The following is a 19184-nucleotide window of genomic DNA, read 5'->3' as shown; positions in this document are numbered from 1 at the left end:
ATAACAATTCATAATTAGGTATGCTCTTACTGTCTTTGTATTTTAACTGTTTTTTACGTTACCATTATTGTACTGCCCACCTATTCACCACCTACAAAACGCTGTCCGCGTCTTAAAATTTAACAGAAAACTTAATAAGAACGAATGTTCATAGCTGTATAGCAATATTGTTTAGTTAAGATTTATTGAAAGTCAATATTTATACCAATAAAATAATATTTAAAGATCCAACTTTAGTGTCGAATTGTTTACCGTGTAGATATACAATGTACTTTGTTGGAAAATATAAACTTTATTTGTACGAGCTTTAAAAGGAGGACGACAATGATTTGTTGTTACGAAATCCTTGACTTAATTATCTTATCAGTAATTTATAGATTACGTTCATTAAAATCCAAAACATCACACTTACAGACACTGGCATAGCGAACAAACCGTAAGAATGGGCCAAGGGAACATCATTGTCCAAGAAAAGGAAAATTAACGAAAAATCGTCCCTATTGTCGTAAATATGCTAATTTAGAGTTTCCTGTGTGAATCTGAAATATTATAAATCTAAGAAAGGACAATAATTGCGTTTTTTTTTGGATCTATTAAGTTAATTCCCTTGAGTAAACTTCGGCAGTTTATTTCGAGAATTTTCGAATATGTAACGCGAATATCGTCAAGTTAACGGTAAGTGTTTTTTAATTTATTAATTAATTGGAATTTAGACATGTCTTTAGTTTGACCATAAACTGTGATTCATAGCAAAACAGGAACAACAAATGATGTCCAAAAAATAACTTCAATCTGTCGATAAGACGAAACTTACATTTATGTTGTTAAGGAAAACAATTCAGCTTCAAACATCTCATTACACTTCCAATGAGAATAGCTAGCGCATTCACCATGGTCTTCACAGAATAAGCTTTTATGTGAGTTGCAGCAAATAAATAAGCAATCAGATTTTTCAAACGACCATTTATTTGAAAAGGAAACGTTTTATGTTAATAAGATCTTGTGGGCGTGTAACGTAGAGAGTCGAAAAGACCTAACCGAATTAAAAGGAACATCTAAAGCACGTAATTTATCTACAACATCCAAAGAATTTTGTACACTATAAAATAATTATATTCCATTATTTTTATAAGCTATGGCTTTGTTGTTCAATTCACAGCGGTGTCGTGATCGTCAGTTTGCAAATAATTCCGCTCAAATTGGTTTTATATGCCGTTTTAAACTACCTGTGAGGTGAGTTTTTTTTCGCCTATTGAAAACACCATATAGTTATATAATATCATCTGCTCGGTTGTGTTAATTTGAGTCAAAATGCACCTTTTCTACAAGTTATGACGAAATAGCAAGACAATTGTTTATTGGATGTGTGTCAGTTTTTATTGTTATATTTCGCTAGCTGGATTAAGATTGATATAAGTTTAATGTTAAGAAAGATTAAAAGAGACTGAGAAATTCTGCTTCTACATTTTATAGTAATTTATCGATTTTCCTGTTCCAGTTGGTTAATCTGGCTGATTTAATTTTCAATTACTAGTTAATTAAAGTGTTATTATTATTGATTTAGTAGATTTTATAACTATTGAATGAATGCATTATCATGTACACAGGAAACGAAACAATCTCTTACAGTGTGTTTTATGACGTAAAAAAAAGGTACTTAAACCTTGTAAAAAATACCTATTAACATATTGATTTTAACTGCATGTGCACTTTACGACGTTTCATGATTATTCATTTTGTAACTTTACTTTTAAGAGAAAGAAACAGCGTGGCAAGACATTTTAGAGCAAACTTTTGATGTGTATATAATGAAAGTGTTGATTTATGCTGATTTACTGTTGCCCAGTCTTTAGTTTTCTATGTTGTGCATTGAGTTCGGTTCTTTGCCTTTTTGTTGTTTTTCGTTTTTTGCCAAGGCATTGTCAGTTTGTTTTCGAATGATGAGTTTGAATATTCCTTTGGTATCTTTTGCCTCTCTTTTATTGGTTCAGAAGTAAAATGAACTTTGCATCCATAACCACAGTGTGTTCAAATATGGGCAGCGAACCTGTTATGTAGGCAAATAATTAAATATATTGTAATCAAGTATAAATAAAGAGCTTCTTCGTGCATCGAAAGAAGGCGAAGTTTTCGTGATATTAAATTGAAAGAACTCACAAATTGTCAAATAAGGAATTCCAAGAAGTTTGCGAAATAATAATATAGCCAAAATGTATAGGTTGTGAACCTGAGATGAATGATACTACCCAAAATCAAAGTTTTGTTTCATAGTTGATCTTTTCAACGATATTGACAAAGATTACAGAAATGCTTCAGCACTATTTTAACAGCTTTATAATGAGGTTTACAGTTGCAGACTACACAACAGCGTGGCAAAGGCTAGAAGTGGGAATCGTTACAGGATGAACCATATCAGTAGTATTATTCTCAGCAGCAATGAATATGCTAGTAAAATCAGCAGAGAAGATGAACAGAGGACCTGTAATGTCATCTGGGGTCAGTCAGCCACCAACAAGAGAATTCATGGATGACATGACAATAACAGCAAAGTCAGTTCTAGAAGGCAAGTGGATGCTGCAAGATCTAGGTGAGCTTATAGACTGGGCACGTATGAAGTTCAAGCCTTCAAAGTCAAGGAGTCTGATATTAAAGAAGGGAAAGGTGCAGGACAGAAAGATCAGATTTGGAGGAGACAGCATTCCAACAATCATGGAGAAAGCAGTCAAAAGTTTGGGCAAGTAGTTTAGAGACTCCCTGAACGACAGAGAAAGTGTAGATGAGATGGTATCACAGGCAGGAAAGTGGATGGACATTATTGACAAGTCTGGTTTACCTGGGAAGTACAAGGTGTGGTGCTATCAGCATGGAATATTACCAAGGATAACATGGCCTCTGTTGATGTTCGAAGTACCTCTAACCAAGGTTGAAAGTTTAGAGAGGATGTTAGGATGTTCAACAGACACTTACGCAAATGGCTTGGAGTTCCAAAGAGTTTTAGCAGCATTGGCTTGTACAGCACAAGTTCAAAACTTCAATTACCACTGTCTTCTATTACAGAGGAGTTTAAAGTCACCAAAACCAGACAAGTTATGATGCTAAGAGACAGTAAAAATGACAAGGTGAAAGAGGCAAATGTTGATGTCAGGACAGGAAGGAAATGGGCGCTGTTGAAGATGCAGAGAGCCGATTAAGACATAGAGACATAGTGGGAGTGGTAACATCAGGGCGAATTGGTTTTGGCAACATTCATCAACCATTATGGCAGTCAGCAGATGCAAGACACAGAAGGGAACTTGTTTAGCAAGAAGTTCATCGTGGAGAAGAAGAAGATCGACAAGTAACAGCCGTCAAGGGCAATATATGAAATGGAAAATGGCAAGACCAAGAAAGATCAGTTGGCATGAGATTTGGAGAATGGACGGCCAGAAGATAAGCTTCTTACTAAGAAGATTAGTATACGACGTACTACCAACACCCACAAACCTTACAATGTGGAAACTGATTGAAGACCCTAGTTGTAAGTTGTGCGGTAAGCCATCAAACATAGAACATGTTTTATCGTTTTACAGGACAGCTCTGAAGGATGTTAGATACACATGGCGCCATGACCAAGTACTTAGAGAAATAGCAGCAGTCTTGGACACACAGAGGAGGAAGAAGAGTAAGCTTGAGAAGGGGCCAAATTTTATCAACTTCATCAAAGGAGGTGGAGAGTCATCAAGAAACACATACAGCAAAGCAAATGGTATTCTAGAAACAGCAAATGACTGGGAGATGCAAGCCGATGTTGGGGGAAAGACCACCTTCCCAAGAGAGATTTTAACAACAACCTTTCGACCAGAAATTGTGCTGTGGTCCAGAATCAGCAGACAGGTCATTCTTGTAGAGCTAACAGTGCCATGGGAAACAAGACTGGAAGAAGCCCATGAGAGAAACCTTGCCAAGTACCAAGAATTGGTAATAGACATACAAGAGAAGAATTGGAGGACATGGTATTTTCCAGTGGAGGTAGTCTGTAGAGGCTTTGTTTCTCAAACATTTTGGAGAGCCTTGGGGTCTCTAGGACTAACTGAACCTGTAAGAAGAAGCTTGGTTGGAAAAGTTGGGAGACAGGCGGAGGAAGCCTCTGGTTGGGTATGGAGGAAGAGAGAAGAGCAGTGGAAGAGCTAGCCGGTTCCTTAGTGAGTCTGATCAACTCAGCCGGCGGACATCTGGAGATTGTCGTGGACAGCGCCGAAACAGTCGAGGAGAGGGGATCCACCTGATGATGGAAACAACTGAGCAGTGGAAACACTGTATTTAAGGTATTTAAGGTATTAGTTGCAATTGACTTTAAACTAGTATACCTTTCAGTGGCAGCCAATGAATTGTTTGTATGCTTTATATATATATTTTTTTATGTTTTGTTTAGCGTCGTATTGATTCATTGAGCTAAGCCTTTGATTTTTTAAGTTTTTTTTTATAGTGTGCTGTTACACCACAGTTAAGGTTTACAAGAGGACGGAGCGCTAAGCACGTAAAGCCGCGCCACATTCTGTTCGTGTCTATCACAAGTCAATTTTGTAATTTTGTGATTTTTCGTATAATTAATTTTTATGAATTAGAACGTTAGTTTTCTCGGCTGAGATTATTCATATTTTATGTCGTGGGCATTTATAGATGACTATATGGTATGAGTTTTTCTCATTATTGAAGGTCGTACGATGACCTATAGTTTGATTATATTCAAATTCATATGGAATCTGGAGGGTAAATATCTCATTGGCAATCCTACCACATCTCCTCATTATTATATCAGTTTTATAAAAGCATATAATTGTTTAAAATGTTTAACTCTACAAAAAAGAATTTGTCGAGGCACAAAGCCGCACGCTTATTTCATGGAGCTATCTTTTTTATTCAAATTAAAGTTTACAATCCTATTTTAACCAACTATACGGATATTTTTTTAATTATTACATCCCATTATTAAATTAAACATGTTATTATAGTAATTACAGGCTATGTGTTGATTCTGTTCTTTGATACATGAAATGACGTTATGCATGTTTACTTATTGGAAATCAGTCCTCCAAATTTCATCTTATCTTAAATTATTCAAAATTATTGATAAGATGTATTATATTATTGTCCAAAGAAATGTGCAAACACGATTATAACATGGTGACGTAACATGATTGTCGGTAATTGAACTGTTCAAAAGTACCTTTACTTGCAGAAAGTTCATGTGAAGCTTTATACTTCTTAATGTGAATATATATGTATTCAATTGAAAACTTTGTATCAAAAAATGACAAGATGAATTGGAAACTTGTATTGGTAATTAGGTTCACCTTGTTAACCGATTGTCCTGCATTAAATGTCAAAACTCAAAATTATGCTCATCGGTGTTGCTCGGCTAGTTACGAATTAGTAACAAAGGAATATCTACTGAAATCCTGTTGCACTCCAGAAATACAGCCGTCTGAAAGTAGTATATTCATACAGAAAACAGGTAAGTTACATATTATATTTCGTATCATATTTGATACCTAGTTTGATGGTCAACATACAGTTTTACCATAGGCTAGTGTATACATTATATTAAACAGTTTATATAACAGAACTTACAGGTCGTAAAACACTTGTTCATGAATTTAGCACAGATAATGAAAGATAGGATAACATCGACAAATGGTCCAAAGGACAGAGACATTAAAATATGATAACACCATCAAATGGTCCAAAGGAAAGAGACATTCAAATATGATAACATCATCAAATGGTCCAAAGGACAGATACATTTAAATATGATAACATCATCAAATGGTCCAAAGGACAGAGACATGAAAATACGATAACATCATCAAATGGTCCAAAGGACAAAGACATTTAAATATGATAACATCATCAAATGGTTCAAAGGACAGAGACATTAAGATATGATAACATCATCAAACGGTCCAAAGGACAGAGAGATTTAAATATGATAACACCATCAAATGGTCCAAAGGACAGAGACATTAAAATATGATAACACCATCAAATGGTCCAAAGGACAGACATTTAAATATGATTACATCATCAATTGGTCCAAAGGAAAGCGACATTTAAATATTATAACACCATCACATGGTCCAAAGGAAAGAGACATTTAAATATGATAACACCATCAAATGGTCCAAAGGACAGAGACATTAAAATATGATAACACCATCAAATGGTCCAAAGGACAGATACATTTAAATATGATAACATCATCAAATGGTCCAAAGGACAGAGACATTTTAATATGATAACACCATCAAATGGTCCAAAGGAAAGAGAATTTAAAATATGATAACATCATCAAATGGTCCAAAGGACAGAGACATTTAAATATGATAACATCATCAAATGGTCCAAAGGACAGAGACATTTAAATATGATAACACCATCAAATGGTCCAAAGGACAGATACATTTAAATATGATAACATCATCAAATGGTCCAAAGGAAAGAGACATTTAAATATGATAACATCATCAAATGGTCCAAAGGACAGAGACATTTAAATATGATAACACCATCAAATGGTCCAAAGGAAAGAGACATTTAAATATGATAACACTATCAAATGGTCCAAAGGAAAAAGACATTAAAATATGATAACATCATCAAATGGTCAAAAGGAAAGATAATTTAAAATATGACATCATCATCAAATGGTCCAAAGGAAAGAGACATTAATATATGATAACATCATCCAATGGGCCAAATGACAGAGACATTAAAATATGATAACACCATCAAATGGTCCAAAGGACAGAGAGATTTAAATATGATAACATCATCAAATGGTCCAAAGGACAGAGACATTAAAATATGATAACATCACCAAACGGTCCAAAGGACAGAAACATTTAAATATGATAACACCATCAAATGGTCCAAAGGACAGAGACATTTAAATATGATAACATCATCAAATGGTCCAAAAGGAAAGAGAATTTAAAATATGATAACATCATCAAATGGTCCAAAGGAAAGATACATTAAAATATGATAACATCATCCAATGGGCCAAAGGACAGAAACATTAAAATATGATTACATCATCAATTGGTCCAAAGGACAGAGATATTAAAATATGATAACATCTTCAAATGGTCCAAAAGACAGAGACATTAAAATATGATAACACCATCAAATGGTCGAAAGGAAAGATAATTTAAAATATGATAACACCACCAAATGGTCCAAAGGAGAGAGGCATTTAAATATGATAACATCATCAAATGGTCCAAAGGAAAGTGACATTAAAATATGATGACATCATCAAATGGTCCAAAGGAAAGATACATTAAGATATGATAACATTATCAAATGGTCCAAAGGACAGAGACATTTATATATGATAACACCATCAAATGGTCCAAAGGAAAAAGACATTAAAATATGATAACATCATCAAATGGTCAAAAGGAAAGATAATTTAAAATATGACATCATCATCAAATGGTCCAAAGGAAAGAGACATTAATATATGATAACATCATCCAATGGGCCAAATGACAGAGACATTAAAATATGATAACACCATCAAATGGTCCAAAGGACAGAGAGATTTAAATATGATAACATCATCAAATGGTCCAAAGGACAGAGACATTAAAATATGATAACATCACCAAACGGTCCAAAGGACAGAAACATTTAAATATGATAACACCATCAAATGGTCCAAAGGACAGAGACATTTAAATATGACAACATCATCAAATGGTCCAAAGGGAAGAGACATTAAAATATGATAAAACCATCAAATGGTCCAATGGACAGAGACATTTAAATATGATAACATCATCCAATGGGCCAAAGGACAGAGAGATTTAAATATGATAACACCATCAAATGGTCTAAAGGAAAGAGACATTAAAATATGATAACACCATCAAATGGTCCAATGGACAGAGACATTTAAATATGATAACATCATTAACTGGTCCAAAGGACAGAGACATAAAAATATGATAACACCACCAAATGGTCCAAAGGACAGAGACATTTTAATATGATAACATCATCAAATGTTCAAAAGGAAAGAGACATTAAAATATGATGGCATCATCAAATGGTCCAACGGAAAGAGACATTAAGATATGATAACATCATCAAACGGTCCAAAGGACAGAGACATTTTAATATGATAACATCATCAAATGGTCAAAAGCAAAGAGACATTAAAATATGATAACACCATCAAATAGTCCAAAGGAAAGAGAATTTAAAATATGATAACACCATCAAATGGTCAAAAGGAAAGAGAATTTAAAATATGATAACATCATCAAATGGTCCAAACGACAGAGACATTTAAATATGACAACATCACCAAATGGGCCAAAGGACAGAGACATTAAAATATGATAACACCATCAAATGGTCCAAAGGACAGAGAGATTTAAATATGATAACATCATCAAATGGTCCAAAGGACAGAGACATTAAAATATGATAACATCACCAAACGGTTCAAAGGACAGAGACATTTAAATATGATAACACCATCAAATGGTCAAAAGGAAAGAGACATTAAGATATGATAACATCATCAAACGGTCCAAAGGACAGAGACATTTAAATATGATAACACCATCAAATGGTCCAAAGGAAAGAGACATTAAGATATGATAACATCATCAAATGGTCCAAAGGAAAGAGACATTTAAATATGATAACACTATCAAATGGTCCAAAGGAAAGAGACATTAAAATATGATAACATCATCAAATGGTCCAAAGGACAGAGACATTTAAATATGACAACATCATCAAATGGTCCAAAGGGAAGAGACATTAAAATATGATAACACCATCAAATGGTCCAAAGGACAGAGACATTAAAATATGATAACACCATCAAATGTTCCAAAGGACAGAGACATTTATATATGATAACACCATCAAATGGTCCAAAGGAAAAAGACATTAAAATATGATAACATCATCAAATGGTCAAAAGGACAGAGACATTTAAATATGACAGCATCATCAAATGGTCCAAAGAAAAAAGACATTAAAATATGATAACATCATCCAATGGGCCAAAGGACAGAGACATTAAAATATGATAACACCATCAAATGGTCCAAAGGACAGAGACATTTAAATATGATAACACCATCAAATGGTCCAAAGGAAAGAGACATTAAGATATGATAACATCATCAAATGGTCCAAAGGACAGAGACATTAAAATATGATAACACCATCAAATGTTCCAAAGGACAGAGACATTTATATATGATAACACCATCAAATGGTCCAAAGGAAAAAGACATTAAAATATGATAACATCATCAAATGGTCAAAAGGACAGAGACATTTAAATATGACAGCATCATCAAATGGTCCAAAGAAAAAAGACATTAAAATATGATAACATCATCCAATGGGCCAAAGGACAGAGACATTAAAATATGATAACACCATCAAATGGTCCAAAGGACAGAGACATTTAAATATGATAACACCATCAAATGGTCCAAAGGAAAGAGACATTAAGATATGATAACATCATCAAATGGTCCAAAGGACAGAGACATTTAAATATGACAACATCATCAAATGGTCCAAAGGAAAGAGACATTAAAATATGATAACACCACCAAATGGTCCAACGGACAGAGACATTTAAATATGATAACACCATCAAATGGTCTAAAGGAAAGAGACATTAAAAAATGATAACACCATCAAATGTTCCAAATGACAGAGACATTTAAATATGATAACATCATCAAATGGTCCAAAGGACAGAGACATTAAAAAATGATAACACCACCAAATGGTCCAAAGGACAGAGACATTTAAATATGATAACATCATCAAATGGTCCAAAGGAAAGAGACATTAAAAAATGATAACACCATCAAATGGTCCAAAGGAAAGAGACATTAAGATATGATAACATTATCAAATGGTCCAAAGGACAGAGACATTTATATATGATAACACCATCAAATGGTCCAAAGGAAAAAGACATTAAAATATGATAACATCATCAAATGGTCAAAAGGAAAGATAATTTAAAATATGACATCATCATCAAATGGTCCAAAGGAAAGAGACATTAATATATGATAACATCATCCAATGGGCCAAATGACTGAGACATTAAAAAATGATAACACCATCAAATGGTCCAAAGGACAGAGACATTTAAATATGATAACATCATCAAATGGTCCAAAGGACAGAGACATTAAAATATGATAACACCATCAAATGGTCCAAAGGACAGAGACATTAAAATATGATAACACCACCAAATGGTCCAAAGGGAAGAGACATTAAAATATGATAACATCTTCAAATGGTCCAAAAGACAGAGACATTTAAATATGATAACATCATCAAATGGTCCAAAGGACAGAGACATTAAAATATGATAACACCACCAAATGATCCAAAGGACAGAGACATTTTAATATGATAACATCATCAAATGGTCAAAAGGAAAGAGACATTAAAATATGATGGCATCATCAAATGGTCCAAAGGAAAGAGACATTAAGATATGATAACATCATCAAATGGTCCAAAGGACAGAGACATTAAAATATGATAACATCACCAAATGGTCCAAAGGAAAAAGACATTTAAATATGATAACATCACCAAATGGTCCAAAGGAAAGAGACATTAAGATATGATGGCATCATCAAATGGTCCAAAGGAAAGAGACATTAAGATATGATAACATCATCAAATGGTCCAACGGAAAGAGACATTTAAATATGATAACACCATCAAATAGTTTAAAGGAAAGATAATTTAAAATATGATAACACCATCAAATGGTCCAAAGGAAAGAGAATTTAAAATATGATAACATCATCAAATGGTCCAAAGGACAGAGACATTTAAATATGACAACATCATCAAATGGTCCAAAGGACAGAGACATTAAAATATGATAACATCACCAAACGGTCCAAAGGGAAGAGACATTAAAATATGATAACACCATCAAATGGTCCAAAGGAAAGAGACATTAAAATATGATAACATCATCAAATGGTCCAAAGGAAAAAGACATTTAAATATGATAACACCATCAAATGGTCCAAAGGAAAGAGACATTAAAATATGATAACATCTTCAAATGGTCCAAAGGGCAGAGACATTAAAATATGATAACACCACCAAATGGTTCAAAGGAAAGGGACATTAAAATATGATAACACCATCAAATGGTCCAAAGGAAAAAGACATTTAAATATGATAACATCATCAAATGGTCCAAAGGAAAGAGACATTTAAATATGATAACACCATCAAATGGTCCAAAGGAAAGAGAATTTAAGATATGATATCATTTTTACTAACTTAGTACAAGCATATCATAACGGAAAGTTTAGCATTCTTAATGCAATAGGTAGTTGTAGGTTATACGATGACATATATTCGATTTTGTATAAACAAGTTTAAATCAGTGCAGAAAAAGGAAAATGGTTGTCTTGCTTCTTACTATAAACGAACAAGGAAGCTATATCTCTCACAATAACAGACGAAATGTTTGAGAAACAACAGTATAATCATATTCATGATTAAGGTAAAAAAAATTGAAAAAAAACCAAGAAAATACGTTATGAATTTAATTCAGTCGATTCAGACAAAAGAAATGATTTGACGGAAAATGCCTATACATTTATAGACAATCTAAGGAAACTTATCTATTGATAAAGAATCGTGCAATTTCATGCTCTAATACCGGCTGCTGCACTTCCTATGAAATGTTATACTACAACATAATGGACTATCGAGACAATTATGACATGAATGACCAACAAAGATCTAAACATTCACTTTTTAAACATGCTCAGAGACGTTTCTAAGCTAACCCGAATTAATGATGGTATGGTTGCGCGTACATATTATGCAGATAGAGACCAAATTTACCATATTCTGAATTTGTTCAGTTAAATGTTTTAACGAAATAGATATATGTTTTGTTATTGTAATACAAATATTATACTATAATGACAGGCCTATCTTTCATTTTGATAACTCTGTACAATGTATTAATCAAAGGCTAGGAATTCAACATTGCCAATGGACTATTAATTTCGTTGATTTCGTATGAAAAGGAAAACTTCAACAAACTTATATTTTTCTTTAAAATTGAGAATGGAAATGGGGAATGTGTCAAAGAGACAACAACCCGAGCATATAACAGACAACAGCAGAAGGTCACCAATGGGTCTACAATGCAGCGAGAAATTCCCGCACCCGGAGGCGTCCTTCAGCTGGCCCCTAAATAAATAGAATGAAATTCAAAACAGTGTGGATGTGGCCATTGATTGACACATTAAATTCATCCATTGACTGGGACAATTTACGTGAACGTTTGTCTGTAACGACCACTGTTCACGACGTACCTACGATAGACATTTAAACTGTGGGGTCACCAAGGTTTCTTAACGCCTTTTATTATTTAAAATAATTCGAAAAATTAATCAGAAATAACCTTTATGTTTTGATTTATATAATTGATATAAATAAAAAATCGTGTTATTTCTGATTATTTTTTTCGAATTACTTTATTAAGGTGTTGAGAACCTTTGGTGACCCAATAGTTTAAGTGTCTTTAAAAAGTACACAGTGAGCAATGGTCGTTACATACAAACGTTCACCTAAATTGTCCAAGTCAATGGATGAATTTAATGTGTCAATCAATGACCACAGCCAAACTGTTTTGAATTTCATTCTATATATACTAGTTCAGTGATAATGAACGCCATACTAAACTCCAAATTATACACAAGAAACTAAAGTTAAAAATAATACAAGACTAACAAAGGCCAGAGGCTCCTGACTTGGGACAGGCGCACAATGCTTTAGACTGCTATGTCCACAGAATTTTTCAAAACCACGAAATCAAGTGTCCAAAGATTTTTTTAACCTCAATCCACGCAACTAAACCAATATACACTACACCTAGTATCCAACGAGGAACATATCCGTTGATTTATATCATTGTCTCTCCTTGTAATTAAAGTTTGAACAAACATTGTCGTTTGGATGCAAATAGAAAGTGAATTTGAAATGAGATGGTATACCCCTCTTCCTATTTGATAGATTCAATGGACAAATAAGTGCACTGAAACGTGCAGGAAACGTAAGAAGGGTGTACATTAGGCCGTTAGTATTCTCGTTTGAATTGTTTCACAATTTATTTATGTCGGGGCCTTTTATAGCTGACTTTACGGTTGTATGGACTTAAATGTTATAATGTGAATCACCCACATCCAAGACTTGGTTATATTTCAAATGAAATGCTGATTCAAACATTGTGAAGCCTATTTTGTGTATACTGGTTGTACTAGTAACATGCAGACATGAATACTACAGGATGATCTAGGAAAGGGATTAACGATAAACTACAACAAACCAGATTTTGAACGACGTGCTGCAGACATTGCCGTATTTGAACAGTTAAACGGTTAATCGGTCGAAAGAATTGTTAGTATCCTGTAAGCTAAACATTTTCAATTCGACAACACTATTGAAAATTAACTTTTGTATTAACAACGTTGATTGGCTTGATATCTTGGGATGATGTTAAAAATTCCATATGAAAATTGCCCTATCAATATATATAAATATATTTTAAAAAAGTATTCAAAATAAATTGTAGTTTTATTTTGAAGATGAGATTGTTTTTTTAGTTTCAGACAACTCAGCTTATAGATATAGGAAGATGTGGTATGAGTGCCAATGAGACAACTCTCCATCCAAGTAACAATTTATAAAATAAAACATTATCTATCCAAGTAACAATTTATAAAAGTAAACCATTATGTATGCATACAGGGAAATAACAAAAACCTTGATCTATAATATCGATTTGACGATGGCTTAGAAATGACGTTTTTTATTTGGGACAACCGCAATCTCCGACTACAGACCATTATATTATACTAAGAAAATCCACATCTTACAAGTGGCATGATGTTTCAACCGAAAGACCAAATCGTCGATGTACTTTTATTTGTGAGAAGTAATATGAAAAGTACACATGAGATTGGTTACTTATTTGAAATATGTTTATATAAAAGAACTTCCTGCCATAAGTTTTCCAATATCATTTTGTATGTATTTATGGCAGACAACAATAACTTTTGCATACTTTAAACTAGATGTTTTATGGTCTGCTTTTTTAATTTTTTGAAATTTATACTTTAGTTAAAATTAACGTTATAAATCACGCAAACACGATGCAACTAAAACATTTGTTTATAATGACTGTATTTTAGTAATAATCAGTTCTCAGTATTTATATATAAACAAATATTCATAAGTCACAGTCTTCTCCACTGGTGACTTTAAATGTATATTTGATATCTTCCTTACTGGCTTTATTATATTTGTCCGCATTTTATCAACTATTGCATCTCTTATAAATAAAAGTAAAACAACAAAAATACCGATCTCCGAGGAAAATAAAAAAACGAAAAGTCCCTTAATAATTGTCAAAATCAAAAACTCAAACACATCAAACGAATGGAAACAACTGTCATATTCTTGACTTGGCACAAGAATTTCCTTCTGTAGACAATGGTGGATTAAACCTGATTTTAAACTAGCTAAACCTCTCCCTTGTATGGCAGTCGATAAAAAAATCATCGTGGATTTGTTGTCTTTGTATTGTAATGATTACAATTGTCACTTCTGATTTGACGATAAAAAACCTAACCACATTAAAAGCATTGGTATCCAGACTATATTGATCGTGTTAGAATCATGCTCATAACATTGTAGACAACCGTTAAACTTTTGTTGGTAATAATATTGAATAATTTACCTTTATCGGCTATCGATAACAATGATGTTATGCTCACTCAGTCTATCAGAGGCCTTCCAGTGGGGATTTAAATAATCACTTGTTACACATTTCGATACAAAAAAATGAAACTTTCTTTTCACAAAACTTTATAGAAATTTGTTTTAAATATTTTTTATACCATCACATACAACAGTTTCATTTTTAAGAATAAAAATGTTCAGAGTTGATATCATCAAATAATAATAATAAAAAAAGGTATATTCAAGTTGGTGAGGTTAATTCACAAAATAATTTTTTGTTCAATACCTTAAATCGATTCATTTATTCAGATATTTATTAGTTTGCCTTGGCTATTCAAGTCCTACACAACTTCTCACAAAATTTGGTCTTTTTCTTACAAAACTTATATTCTTGTGATGTATTTTTTTGTTGAAGAATGAATGTTGCCCCTTTTTTATAATTTTTTTGTTGTATTTTGTGTCTCATTGACGTATAAGACAACCGGACTATCCCTTTCTTCATATTTAAAAACATACGAAATGACATCAATACCAATTCATGACACAAAATAACTAAATTAAAATTACAATAGAAGAAAGATAATGAACATCGCTTTTATGGTAATTTAAAGATTTAAATTATAGTTTATACGATAAATAATTCCTGCCTACGTCAGGTGAGATATTTATAGAATACAAATTGAGAGAACAGAGATATTTTTAGAAATTACTGAGAGAACTGAGATATTTTTAGAAGATTTGTTAGCCAATCAGATAGGAGATATAAGCAAAGTATTAATAAGCTCGTTTTAAGCTGTCTGTACATCGTAGCAGATTTTACCTCTTTAAAAATGTATACACGTATATAAAGAATTGAATATTGGGGCTACTTACTATTGGTCATGTTAATTTCGGGGAAATTATTTTTTACCCCCAAGTCAATTATACATCAGTATAGTAAATATTCTTAATTATCAGTTCCAATTATTATTTTATAAGTAAGCATGGGATTATTTGGCATATCGTGCTGCTGGTATCCACCGCAGCCGATACCCCGCTGCTGGTATCCACCGCATCCGAAACCCCGTTACTGGTATCCACCGCAGCCGAAAACCTCGCTGCTGGTATCCACCGCAGCCGACACAATGTTGCAGGTATCCACCGCATCCTATAGTTAATAGTTTATTTTCAAATGGCAAATCAGAAGCTCAAACGAATGGAAAACAACTGTCATATCCCGGACTTGGTACATGCATTTCCTAATGTGGAAAATGGTGGATTAAACCTGATTTTATAGCTAGCTAAACCTCTAACTTGTATGACAGTCACATTGAATTCCAGACATCAATTCGTGTGTCTTTCCGTGGGCGGTTGCCTGTATTTAAGGGATTTTTGTAGCTCGCTGTTTACAAAACTTAGTAGTTTGTTTATTAATTATCGTTTCTTTTTGTTTAAGTATAAACCTTGACGTTGGTATACTATTTTTAACTACTTCATATTCGATCGATCCAATGCCTATATTTATCATAATATAGGGAAGGGTTATTATTCATTCTTTTGTTGATAGTACATTTGTAGTATCAATGGCAAGTGACTACATTTCCTTTTATGAAGCAGAAGCAACTTACCTGTCAAAGAAATTGGTCTCATATTACGTTCAAGCCTTTCGTCCCATTTTTCTCTCTCTTGGCCGCTATATTTCAACTGAATTTAAGAGCATCTGGAAGGTACTTGTACTTTTTTATTGACATTTAATACTTGATGACAGGTTATTCATTGATAGCAATATATACTGATCTTGTCGGCGCATATGTTCTCATATATGTTACAATTCATAATATTCCGATTTGTTGTTGCCCTTTCTTGTTTCAATACTTGAAATTCTGAAATTTAAATCTTACAAATTTGTAGATTATAAAATCATTCCAGTGTAACATCTACATTGTAAATTAGCAAATCTAAAATGACTATTATCCCAACTTACAAAATTAAATTAGTTAAGTTGCGTTTAGTCTCCCTCCTGTATTCCTTATTTACATATTACCGATTAGTTTCATCTGTCTTGTATCTTTGCTATATTAAAATATGTTGTGTTTACTATTCTTTACTATATGTACAATATGTTTATGTGCTGATGTTTCATTTTACATGTACACCTATGGAAGCAAAGTGTTGTTGAGACATTTTCTTGTAAAAATTAACAAACTATGTATATTTAGATAATGCTTATTTGTTTTTCATATAAACACCTAGTTACACTAATGTCTTATGATTTTGGATTGTCCTTTGTTATTTGGAACATAGTAAATTATCTGTTCTTTCGACTTTGCTTTCCACATAATGTTTGACATTATATCAACATGTTTGCATTAGTGGTCATGCTGTTGAAAGATGGACTGTGCAGGTTTGCTTATTGTGTTTATATATCTCAGCTTTTTGTCTAGATAGGAAATAGAGGATATGAGGAGGGGGAGGGGTGTGAGCACGTAAACAATATTGAAGTTTTCAACGGTTTAGGGCTGTAATTAGTCATGCTATTTGGGTGACTGTGCTGTTTGTGTAGTTTGAACATTTATTATATTGTAGGTCTGGTGTCCATGAAGTTCGTTGTACGGTCCAATATTGTAGTTCTTGTTCACTTAATCGTAGTGCTAAAGATCCTTCTAAGGTCGTCTTCTTTGCTAAGAGCTTACCAAGAAGTGGTCAGTTGGTGATTGACAGCCGTCAAAATTCCATTTGTACGCGCAATTTTTAGGGTTCTATGATCTCTCTTGTAATGCTCTCTTAGTTTTTATCCTATTTACTATTTATTTAGTTTCAAAATATTTTAATGTTTGGACTTTCAAAACAATTAAATACTGTGACATTTAAAATTGATATTTGCATAACATCGGCCAACTATTATAATATCGGTTGGCGCTTCATGGTGTCAAATGATAGGTTATGTATATCGATTCTAAAATTTATGTTTCTATTTACTTGGCTATAAAATTTGTGTAAAACCTGGTTACTTCCGATTGACCTTTCTGTGGGTCATATGAAACCGAAAACCTTTTAAAAAATATGGCTTTATCATGTACAAGTTTTAAGAAATGATTTTTTAAACTTTCCTGTGGCAAAACTTTCTTTTAGAAGAAATCTGATATTTTTTAACCAAATGTACCATTTGTTACTCCGTTAATTATTGGGTTTTGTTGACTACTGTCGGACATACATGTTTATCGTTACTGTTTTAGAATAAATCATACAATTAGTTTTTCTTCTAAATTGTTTTACATTTCATTCATTGAAAGTAATAAACGCCGTACGATAACCTGTATTTGCTTACATCTACGTCAAATGTTTTCTGGTAGATAGTGGTCTCAGTGACAATTATACAACATCTCCTTATTTTATTTGGATCTAACGTGAAGTAACTGCAAGTACTCTTAAACCGTTACTTTGTCTCCCTGTTATTTTTTTTAGTGCGTTTTGTGCAGATAAAATTGTAACCTTCAATCAGACAGGCACGAGAGTATACACTTAAGGTTTTAAAAGAGCATCAGCAATTTAAAATAAGGACAACAACATCATTTTATTTCCCAACTTTCTGTAAAATAAAAAAGTTGTCACCTGAGTTATTCAATAAATATGGCGAATATATTATTTTTCAGAATGTTTGAATTATGAGACCTCAAAGTGATGTTAATTGGAATCGTATTTTTGAAAATACGAGAAAAACATCGCCAAAAATGATTAAATAAAAAACAAAATCATTGTAGGTCGTGGAAGAAGACAAACACTACTTATATCAATTGACACTAGTTTTTGTTATTTGAATTAAAGTTTGCAACCCTTTAGCCATATCAATCAAATCGGGAAAAAAAATATGGAAATATTAGGAGAATACTAGTTATATGATAAATATTGAAAAATAATCTTTTTGAATTGCAAGATGCTTTTCCGAAATAAATAATGTAATAAAAGTTATTACAAGATATGCGTTGGTTTTAATATCCGCTTCTTTAATGAGTTTTTGCATGCTCAATTATTGAAAATCAGTACACATCATTTCATCTTATCACAAATGTATTCAAAGTTATTCATAAGATATCAGCTATTATAGTAGGGCCAATCAAAATGTGCATAAACGATTATCATAATGGGGCGTAACATGTGATATATTTATATGTATATATATATTATATTGAAAAGTTTGTATCAATATATGACATGATGAACTGGAAACTTGTATTCGGAGTTCAATTGATCTTGGTAACTGGTTATTCTGCATTAAAAGTAAAAACTCAAAATTATGCTTTGAAAAAACAAAAGATAATTGTTTCAAACGAAACAGTAATTGACATTGCGATAGTATTTTCTGAAATAGCATG

The 19184-nt window shown here is 32.6% G+C and overlaps 1 protein-coding gene across 1 annotated transcript; it reads left to right on the top strand.

Moving 5' to 3' along the window:
- Nucleotides 1–3258: 3258 nt before the first annotated feature.
- Nucleotides 3259–4170, top strand: LOC139500518 (uncharacterized). Its single transcript, XM_071289264.1, has one exon. The coding sequence runs from the start codon at nucleotides 3259–3261 to the stop codon at nucleotides 4168–4170; it is 912 nt and encodes a 303-aa protein (XP_071145365.1).
- Nucleotides 4171–19184: the final 15014 nt, after the last annotated feature.

This window comes from Mytilus edulis, chromosome 13, assembly GCF_963676685.1.
Source record: "Mytilus edulis chromosome 13, xbMytEdul2.2, whole genome shotgun sequence".
Classification (NCBI taxonomy): domain Eukaryota; kingdom Metazoa; phylum Mollusca; class Bivalvia; order Mytilida; family Mytilidae; genus Mytilus; species Mytilus edulis.
Note: the sequence above shows the minus strand (reverse complement) of the source record. Positions and strands in the feature narration are given on the sequence as shown.